Source organism: Antrostomus carolinensis, unplaced genomic scaffold (genome assembly GCF_000700745.2).
Source record: "Antrostomus carolinensis isolate BGI_N321 unplaced genomic scaffold, ASM70074v2 scaffold41714, whole genome shotgun sequence".
Taxonomy (NCBI): domain Eukaryota; kingdom Metazoa; phylum Chordata; class Aves; order Caprimulgiformes; family Caprimulgidae; genus Antrostomus; species Antrostomus carolinensis.
In genome coordinates, this window is record NW_010312137.1 from 1 (window position 1) to 10,534 (window position 10,534).

The 10,534-nt window shown below is 51.3% G+C and overlaps 1 protein-coding gene across 1 annotated transcript; it reads right to left on the reverse strand.

Moving 5' to 3' along the window:
* Positions 1–2,083: 2,083 nt before the first annotated feature.
* On the reverse strand, positions 2,084–9,862 carry LOC104524158 (hexokinase-2; the record flags this gene model as incomplete). Its single annotated transcript, XM_010166943.2, has 14 exons — positions 2,084–2,228; positions 3,115–3,348; positions 3,814–3,969; positions 4,257–4,440; positions 4,598–4,697; positions 5,188–5,283; positions 5,638–5,757; positions 6,506–6,654; positions 7,102–7,406; positions 7,626–7,859; positions 8,026–8,181; positions 8,854–9,037; positions 9,520–9,619; positions 9,767–9,862. Coding segments are annotated over 14 exons (2,259 nt in total), but the record flags the coding sequence as incomplete, so codon positions are not given.
* Between the last annotated feature and the right edge of the window lie 672 nt (positions 9,863–10,534).

The following is a 10,534-nucleotide window of genomic DNA, read 5'->3' on the forward strand; positions in this document are numbered from 1 at the left end:
TATTAATATTATTATTAATTATTATTATTCTTTTTTGTACATCACTGGAATTTCATTATCTTCTGCTAAATATTTACAGAACCACACCCACCCCTATGTGTACACCTCAAAATACAGCGTTGAGCTCATCCATAGGCTCTGCACACAAAGTGATGCTCCGGGCACGCGTGTCCCTGTGGGAACGTTCACCTGCCAGCCTTGAGGATGTCAAATGGAAATGAGGTGACACCAATTAGCGCTGATAACTTCATCAATGAGTTGAGATTGGTTTTGTCACTACCTGCCCTGCGAGCCTACGTGTGCCCCTGCTGAGTTCTTGTTGGACCAGGATGGTGACGTGAGGGATACGGGCTCGGACACGGGTCCCTGCAGAGCCCTGGGCTATTTCATCGTGAGAAGAAGTGATGTGACCTTCCAGGAAGGTTGAGGAGAGCAAAGGGATAAAATAAAAACCTCTCCTTAATTTAAAATTAACTTCATCCTGAAAGTTTCACCTCAGAGCTCCACTGTTCCCTGCGCATCACATCCCCTGGCTTCCTGATTTCCCTTTTATTCTGGTGATAAATTGAGAATGGATAAAAACCTCTGGTGAAAACCACCTGCAGGAACCTGTCTCCTCTCGTTCCTCTCTCTCTTCTCTCCAGTCTACCCCAAGAAAAATTTAAATTAGAAAAAATAACACGAGGAAAAGGGATAAAATAAAATAAAATGAAGTACTCTGTACCGTTCTTAAACGACGTTAAAAGGTGAAGTCAAAACTAAGCGACGTAACCCACCCCACCCCAAGACTATGTACATAAAAAGACATGAAGATCTCTTGAAACATAAATATACAGTGTACAAATCCAGGTGTCACCTAAAAGGCTGAAGATGCAGAACTATTTCACAGACAAACACACACACACACACACAAATAAAAAGCAAACCAAACTCACCGCGCCGAGGGCAGACAGACACACGGCCACGACGTTTCGAGGGGAGATGTATTTGTAGGGAAGAGACCCAACCCATCTTGGTGGTGGTGGTTCTTCATATCCCCACGTGCACCAAGGAAAGGTGCTGAGTGGTTTCCAGGAGGTGGGACACAACCCTACGTACACGTCACGTCACTACGTTCTATTGAGGGTGAGAGGTTGGGAAATGGGATTAGACCCTGAGTCCCCCCCATTATTTCCAGGCACGTGCTCTACTGGGGCAGTTAAAGGAGAACCTCTAACTGGTGATCCAGCAGGTTCTTTTAATATTGCTCACCACCAGAGATACTTGGTATCTCTCAGTGCAGACTGGGAATTCTGCACCCTGTGCTTGTTAAGAATGACCATGACTTTCATGGAAATAATTACAGCCTTGATCAGGGTAAAAGCCTAACGGAGGTCTTTAGCCCAATCTTAACGAGGTTTGATTTCTACAGCACGGACACGCTAACGACTCCCACGTACAGCAAAGAGGTAAAGTGACAATGCAGTGTCTGAATTCTTCTAGCATTCTCCTCGAGGGAAGATGTGAGAGTGGTTTAGGAGGACGTGGGGAGGAGGAGAACTGGGGTTTGATGGAGGAACAGGTCCAGCTCTAACTGGAAACGTAGGTAGACAACCAATGTGGGTGGACAGCCAATGTAGATGGACAGCCAATGTAGGTAGACGGCCAGTGTAGGTAGACAACCAATGTAGGTAGACAACCAATGTAGGTAGATGGCCAATGTAGGTAGACAACCAATGTAGGTAGACAACCAATGTAGGTAGATGGCCAATGTAGGTAGACAACCAATGTAGGTAGACAGCCAACAGACACTTTTAGCTTTACTTGATACGTGGGTGGTTTGTTGGGGTTTTTTCGTTGTTTGTTTTGTGTTTTGTTTTGTTTTTTTTATGGCATGCAATAAAATTCCTAAGACAACTCTTTGTCCAAAGCACACGGCATCTCCAATCCCACTGGTGGGATCTCAAAGACAACAAGTAAAGCTAAGAGTCTGCTTGTGTGTGTGAGTGAGTGTGTGCACAGAGGGGAGGGAGGGAAGGAGGGACCAGGTGAGGAAACGTCCTGTGTTACTGAAACCAAACTCTTCAGCAAAACCTCCTTCCTTCTATCGTTGGCCGGCCTCCCGGATCCGGCAAGCGACCGCCGTGATGAGCGCCGCGCCTTTGCCGCTACCGTCTTCCGACTGCAGGAAGGTCACTTCACACTTTGGAGACAAGAGCTTCACTGTTTCGTGCATGACGGTGGAGAAGCTGGAGGGTACAGTTATAGGGGGGGAAGGAAGGAAAGAAGGAAGAGATGTTGATTGAACTTGTCTTGGGTTGAAGGACCAAACCACTTGGTATCTATCACCAGAGTTGCCTTCAAACAGCATCTCCAACAACGCTAGAGATGCAGAGGAGAAAGGTGGATGGAGAGATTGCTGCCAGGTAGGAGGCACTGGACAGTGTAACTCTCCATGCTCTGGCCCAACTCCAGATTTAGCACAACATCATCATGTTCTCCCTCTACTCAGGACTAAATGTGACCTCCTCTCCAGTCCCACCAAGCCCTGAGAGCACTAATAAACCTTAATAGCCTTGACAAGCCTCACCTGGGGGTTCTTCAGGGCCCTCCCTCTACCCATGGGTCCCTGAGCCCTATTTAAGCTCAGCCCTGTGGCTTTAGTCCTCACATGAGCAATGTTGTCCAAGGAGCACCAGCCTTCAGCTCAGCTGTACTCAAAGGTCTGCTTGGCTATGGGCCTTCTTGATCCACATCATGGACTGACTTCTTGGTTTAGACCTGCCTCATCCCCATGACTCTGCCTGAGGATCTGGACTCCTGGTTGAACCTGGTCACCATCTCTGGGTCAACCTGCTCTCAGGTAATGTGGGACTGGCTCCTGGCTGGTGCAAGGTCCCTGCTGTATTATCTGTCTTGGTGGCCCATCCTTGAAGGAGCAGCTGGTTCTTGCTGTCCCTTGACAAGAGTTTAGATCAGTGAACTACTGGCAGCTCTTGAGACCCTAAAATATCTCCTCTCCTCTCCAACAACCACGTGAAGCTTTCCACACTGGCTCTTACTTAGCACAAGTAGGGGCAGATACACCAGTGTGAGCCCCCTTGGAGGACAACCACACATCACTGAGCAACTCACTGAGGGTGGAGCTTGTAGAGGGTCCCATCCACGCCAACTGTGACCTTGAGGAAGTCCAGCCCGCGGTTCTCCCGGATCTTGTCCACCACAGCTGCCATGCCAGCTCCACAGAGCTGAGCTGCCCGCCGGGCCACCACTGTGCACACCTCCTTCACGATGATGCTGTCGTCGCATGTGCTCTCCAAACCCAGATGCTGGAGGATGGAGCGGACCTGGAGCAGGGCCAGGCAGTCGCTGGGGAGGACACGAGGGTCAGGCAGCATTAGGAGATGGTGCAACTTGGGTGTGTGGCTTCTCCTTTCTTATCTACATCCTGCAGAGCCCAGGGCCTCGCAGCTCGGGTGACACGCACTGGTGGGACTCTACAGCTCCTCTCTAACCTCAGCTTTCAGATCTGGATGTGGCTCTGATGTCACATCCTAATCAGTGAGGTGACTTCAGGGCAAAGCCATTGACTTGGAACATGACAACTACTGAACCTGTGGCCCCTCTATGTCCAGAGGTTTCTGTGTTGCCAACCCCAGACAATTTCTGGACCACGTGGATCTTGCTGACTTATCTGTGTCCCCCCACCCTATGTCACCACAGCTCCAGGACTTCTCCCACAAGCCCTGGGGACACTTTCCCCAGACTCCATCTCTGCTCTGATCTGCAGCTCTAAGGCCAAAGTTGGTGCTCACCCCACCTGTTGGATCTCACCTTTCGATCTGGGACAAGAACTTGGTCTCAAAGATCCCTCTGGTCTTCAGCCTCTCTGAGATCCGTCCCCGGAAGAGCAGCCCCCGCTTGGTGAAATCCATCAGGATGTTTCGGACGATCTCCCCCAGGTACATCCCACTGATCATCTTCTCAAACCTGGGAAGGAGAGAGGGCAAGGCTGGACATCAGGACAAGAAGAGACACTGGGTCTGGATCAGGATTCCAGCTCTGCCAGATGCCTTTGCCAGACCCTCCCTGGCCAGACACCCTGGAGAAGTCCAGCAGTGCAGTCCCCACTCTGTGGGCAGGGGACAGGGGACACATCAGTGCATTACAAAGCCAGACTCTGCTCTGCTCATCATCCTCTGATGCTTTACCAAGAGGCTGATGGGCCACCACTGAACTATTCCTGGACACTCAACCCCACCAAAGCCACCACGCACCTTTGCTTCCCAGGGTTGAGAGACAGCTCATCCACTGCCAGGTCAAACTCTGTCCGTACGTCATCCAAGCAGCCGTTGTCACCAAACGCCCCCCACTCCATGTTGACACACATCCTGCCCTCCTCCCCTTCCACCAGCTCCACGTTCCTCATCTCCTCCATGTAACAGGCGTTGCTGCCTGTGCCTGCAGAGAGAGAAGAAGCATCATCTTGCAGTGGGGCTGTTGGAGAAGTGGGGCACGTACGCAAGATAAAAGCCCTTAGACACCTTCTGGAGCATCCCATGGGGATGGGTTTGGGACCATGGGCAGAAGAATTCCATAAGAAAGTTTCAGTCCTCACCAACTATCAGCCCAACTTCACAATATGGATCTTCGTACCCACAGGTCATCATGGTGCCAACTGTGTCATTGACCACCGCGACCACGTCCAGGTCGAATTCCTGCAGAGGGATGGAGTTCTCTGGGTTATTCCTGGAGGACACAGCTTCCTACATCTCCTTCCATGACTGGGAAAGGACCTGTCTGCTGAGTGTGGGAGTCCTTCAGGCACCCACAGACTTCCTGCAGCCCCACATGTCTGCAGGTGGACGCTCAAACTTCAAGACACAACTGCAGAGGAGCTGGGACAGCCTGGCCAGAAACAGCCCCCAGGGCAGGAGCTCTGGGTGGTCTGCACTGAGGGAATGAGCTTGGTGTCTTCCTAATTCATGGTGAGACAAGTCTGCTCCAGCCCTGGCCAGAAGCCAGCTCTTAGCTCCAGGGTCTGAAAATCCAACCTCTGGTGATGACTAAGGGTGGCTGTTAAAATTCAGACACTCATTAGCCCTGTGCTCAGCCCATTAATTTGCTTTCCAGGCCAATTAAAGATGCTAAAGACAACCAGGACGTGAGAGCAAGGAGCCAACTTCTCACAGCTACGTGGACACTCACCTCTCTCCTGTGAATCGCCTCCTTCAGCAGGCTCACCACATCTTCTCCTTCACAGCCAGTTGCCTTGAAACCTTTTGTCCACTTCAGGAGAATTCCCTGTTGTGGAAACAGCCCACAGTAACTCACCCAGGCTGCTGGGCAGGAGGGATGGTCACCCTACGTCCACCAGCTCTTGGTGGGCACCACCCAGCATGTGGAGGTCTGATCCTCACACGTGGAGGATGCCTCAACTGGGTTGTCACCAGAACTCAAGGGATCTGTGTTTGCTTTGATGGAGCAAAGAGGCTTTTCAGAAGCACTGGCAGCTCTGAGCTCCTGCCTTCCCCTTCTCTTGGGTCTCTATCTGACCCACCACGTGGTCATTGCTGCTGGTACGTGGAGTTTCCAGCGTGCTCTGGCCTTGCAACCAGACATGGGCACTGGACATGCTACCAGGTGGGTTGGAGTTACCTCATCCAGGTTGTTCTGCTGGCAAGGGAAGGAGAATGTGAATCCCAGCGGGAGCGACACACCCTTCATTCCCATGTATTCCAGGAAGTCAGAGATGCAGTGGACAATGTGGTCAAAGAGCTGAGGTCAAAACCAAAACAGGAGAAGTTACCATCACAGCAAGAAACTCAGCTGGACACCAGCCTGCCTGACCCACTGGAGATGTTGATCTACTCCCAGCTTTGAACAGAGCAGGGTGTGAGGTGAGCAAGCCCAAAACACCTCCTCTTTCATCCTCTTCCCCACCAACAATGTGGTCATTTCACCCTGATACCTTCTCCTTGCAGGTCCCACACTGCACCCAGAAGGGATGGAAGGGGCTAGTGGGGAGGTGACCAGCTTCCCCATGATGACATGGGAATCTGGTTCCTCTGCAAAGTATCTCCAGAGCCCGTCTGCCAGAAATACTCCCAGTCCCTGAGCACTGCCTGGAGTGGTTTGCAAAACTCTTTCCATCTGCAAATAAGTCTCTGGAGACATCTCCTACTGCTTGTGTTGTGGTTTCTCCACCTGGGAAATGGAGATGATTCTTATCTGCCCCTGTGGAGTGTGTGGGATCTGGGGAGGTTCAGTGATGTCTGGGAATTAACACCATTTCTAACCTAAAAACCAGTCTCGAGCTTCTCAAAGCACATTTCAAACTCCAGAGCCTTGGGCAGAACTTCCTGCTCTAAAGGCAGGAGAGCACCAACCTTCTCCACCCCTGGTTTTAAGGCAGAGCAATGCAAAACCAGCTCCCGTGGTCAGGCACCAACCACTGTCTGCCACTTCTGCTGCCACCCCAGGGAAGGTGCCCCAGTTCTCCACCTCCAGCTGCCTCCATCCTCACCTCCTCTCCTGTCCCCTGCATGATCTCCACCGGGATGGAGTAGATCTTGTTGTGCATCTCAACGCCGCGCCTCATCCCGTTCCTCACGCGCACCAGCAGCACCCGGAAATTGGTCCCTCCAAGGTCCAGGGCAAGGAAATCTCCTTTTTCTGAAAGCCAAGAGAGAATCATTAGGAGACAATCCCAACAAGAGGCATAATGAACGTGGTCCAAATCAAGAGAGGACCAGAAACCAAGAGGTGGCTGAGAATGGAGACCAGCAAGAGCAGGTAGGAAGGTGATGGGGTGGTTTCCTCCAAGGAGATCATGGAGCTTGAAGCCAAAGGGGCAGGTGCACACCCAATCCACCGACGGAACTGGGAGCACAACCCAGGACAATGGTGGTGAGAAACTTGTGGTGGCAAAAACCACAGCAGGCTTTGTGTGAAGTCAAGTGCAGAACGTCCTGGAGGCTCAGCTGCTTTTCCCAGTATCATACTGGAAGTTAAAAAGCTCTGTCCCACTCCCACCACAAAGATGGAGCTGCCCATGGCAAAGGTCCCAGCCCTTCCCTCAGAGATGCAGGTGTTGGAGCAGTGATATCCATGGTACCTCACCTGTCCCATCTGGAGTTGAGCACACGTAGGTGGGCAGCATCTTCACCGTCGCCTCTGCGTGCGTCTCCTTGCCCAGCCCGTTCTCCATCTCTATCCTCATCCTTTGCTTCACCTCCAGGAGTTGTTCATGGCTTAATTTGAGGGCCTCCAAAATCTTCTGCCGTGCTTTGTGCTGGGCAGCCAGTCTGTAAGCCACCGCTGTCACCATGGCTGCTCCTTTGCCACTTCCATCTTCTGACCTCACGAAACGGATCTCACAGTCTGGCAGCAGCTTCCTCACCGTCTTATGGAGGCGTCGGGCAAAGCTACGGAGGAGGAAAGAGGACCTGAGTTATGCCACCATGGGTGATGTCACCTTCTGGGGTGGGGTTGTAAATCCCTTTGGGATCCATACGGAGGTGCCCAGGAGGAATATTGGGAGATGTTCTACTTGTGCCAAGTTTTATCCACAGCTGGTAGGAACAGATCTCTTGTCCTCTCTCACCCTCTCTCCCCACCAGCCTTGCCCATCCTCATGGACTCACTGAGGATGCTTCTTGTAGACGGAGCCATCCACGGCCACTGTGGACCGCAGCCGGTCCACCCCCTTGTTCTCCTTGATGCGCCGCAGGACGGCTGCCAGAGTGGCCCCACACAGGTTGGCTGAGCGGGTGGAGACAATCTGGCAGATGCGATGGGTGGCCACACAATCTTCATGAGATGGTTCCACGCCCAGCTTGGTGAGGATCTCATGGGCTTTTTGCAGCCCTTCCTTCTCCCTGCACATCAAAGAACAAAGAGGGATTCATTCATTCATTCCAGCTTTCACCATCTGAAGTGTCCTGGTTTGCTCAGTGGACAGCCCTGTGATGGGTCCTGTTTTCCCCCAACACAGATGTCAGGAGATGGGCTGAAACCTCAGGAAACCATCCAGATCCTACTTACTTCTCAATAGCAGAGACGTATCTGGTCTCAAAGTGGCCAGTAGTGAGCAGATCTGGTGTGAGCCTTCCTCCAAACAAGAGCCCTTCCTTGGCCATCTTCACCAGGATGAGTCTGACCAGCTCTCCCATGTACATCCCACTGATCATCTTCTCAAACCTGCCCATGGAGGAAAGCACAAGATGTGTCTGTTTGGCTGCACATGCCACGAGGTGGCCACAGACTGACTTTAAAAACACTTGGCAGCCTTTCAAACCCAAAGGTCAACTTTCCAGGGTCATTTATCCCACCACTGAAAAACTAAAACCATGTGGACACAACCATAATCCTGCCAGGAGAACCCATGGCTACCTGAATGGGATCTATCAGATCCCAGCAGAGACCCACCACCCCCCAAAAAAAATCACCTGAATGGGATCTATCAGATCCCAGCAGAGACCCACCACCCCCAAAAATCACCTGAATGAGATCTATCACTTTGCAGAGACATCCCCCTCCCCCCCAAAAAAATCCCACCCATGCTTCCAGGAGCCATCTGGAGAATGGGAGGTCTGTAGGACTTCGATGTGGACATTAGGTGGTGGTGTTTGCCTTGGTTGGCAGATAATTTCATGGAAAACATGTTCAAGTGCAAGGTTCAGGAAGGAAGAGGGTATTGAGTGCCTCAGTTGGGTGTACCAACCCAAATTTCTCATGCAACCATTGGCGTAGCTGACAGGGCAGAGGACATGGTGACCTAGTTAACTGGAATGACCTCTTCTGTCCCACTAACTCCAGCTCAATGAGAGGAGGGACAATGAGGAGCAAACCCCGAGCCAAGAATCTGCTTACAATTGTTTGCCAGGGTTGAGCGAGCCCATGTCTATCTCGCGGTCAAACTCCGTCCGGATGTCGTTGAGCACGCCGTCGTCACCGAAGGCTCCCCACTCCATGTTGATGCACATCCGACCTTCATCCCCTTCCACCAGGTCAATGTGTCTCATCTCCTCCATGTAACAGGCGTTGGTACCGGTACCTGGACCGAGCACGGGGGTGTGGTGAGAGAAGATGTTGCTTTTCCCTTATTCCTCATTAAATTCCCCAAGTTGGCAACAGCCAAATGCATCATATAGAGCAAAGATGGAAGAACACAACCATTGGGCAATGTTGGTTTTCTACCATCACTGTCATCTTGCTTTTTCCCCCCAAAAAAAGACCCTAAAACCTGCAAGAACCTTAATCATAAAATCATGGAATGGTTTGGGTTGGGAGGGACCTTAAAGCTCATCCAGTTCCAACCCCCCTGCCAGCAGCAGGGACACCTTCCACTAGACCAGGTTGCTCAAAGCCTCATCCAACCTGGCCGAGAACACTTCCAGGGAGGAGCAGCCACAGCTTCTCTGGGCAACCTGGGACACTGGCTCACCACCCTCACAGCAAAGAAATTCCTTCTAAAGAGATAATCTGGAGTTCATGGAGAGATGGACCTCAATTCTTCACCCCCATGCTACAGCTCACCCACAATGAGGCCAACTTCACAGTTATGATCATCGTAGCCACAGGTCATCATGGTCCCAACGGTGTCATTCACCACGGCCACGATGTCAATGTCAAAGTCCTGAGATGGTGGAGAGGAGAGAGAGAGACACTGAGTCAGCATGATCAAAACAGAGCCAAGGTGCAGAACCCTCAGTGTCCTGTCCCAGGGAACCACGTGTCCCCAATCCCACCACCCCAAGAGCTGGAGATCTGCCCAACCTCTTACCCCTCTTTTCTTGATGGACTTGCGTAGCATGGACACCACATCTTTCCCTTCCACGCTGCTGCATTTGAATCCCTTGGTCCATGTAACCAGGATGCTCTACAGAGAAACAAGCAGAAGAAATGCTGGGAGGATGGAACCACCAAGCCAAACATCTCAAAGGCTGGATGGAGACAGGGGTCAGTCCCTCCCTGTTCTCCCCAGCTGTGGTATCAGCCATCGCTTCCGCATCTCCGCGCAGATAAAGTTTATGGCCCTGCAATAGCACACGAGCTGCTGGTTCCTCCTCCTGGCAGGAGGGAACGTGATGCCCATGACCAGGTTTTATGGAGCCCTGGAGCAAAACCTGTTCCCAAGTGTAGGAAGAACTCGGTGACCCATCTCTGAGGGATAGGGGGTCTCACCATCCCCCATGGCTGGAGGTACTGGGTGTGTCCCTACCCAGCAAAGCCACCAGAGAGATGGAGAGATGGACCTCAATTCTTCACCCTGGGGGGAGGGAGAGGACTCAATTGCATTAAAAATCTCCAACCCTGGAGCTCCAGATGAGGCAAATGCCGGCTTTGCCTTACAGATGGGGAAACTGAGGCACGGAGAGAAGCAAACAGGACGAGGTCACTGGTGACAGATGCTTCCTCTCCCAGCTTCTTCATTTTGTTTTGTTTTGTTTTATTTGATTTTTTATTTCATTTTATTTTATTTTTATTTTATTTTTAATTTTTTAATTTTTATTTTCATTTTATTTTCATTTTATTTCATTTCATTTCATTT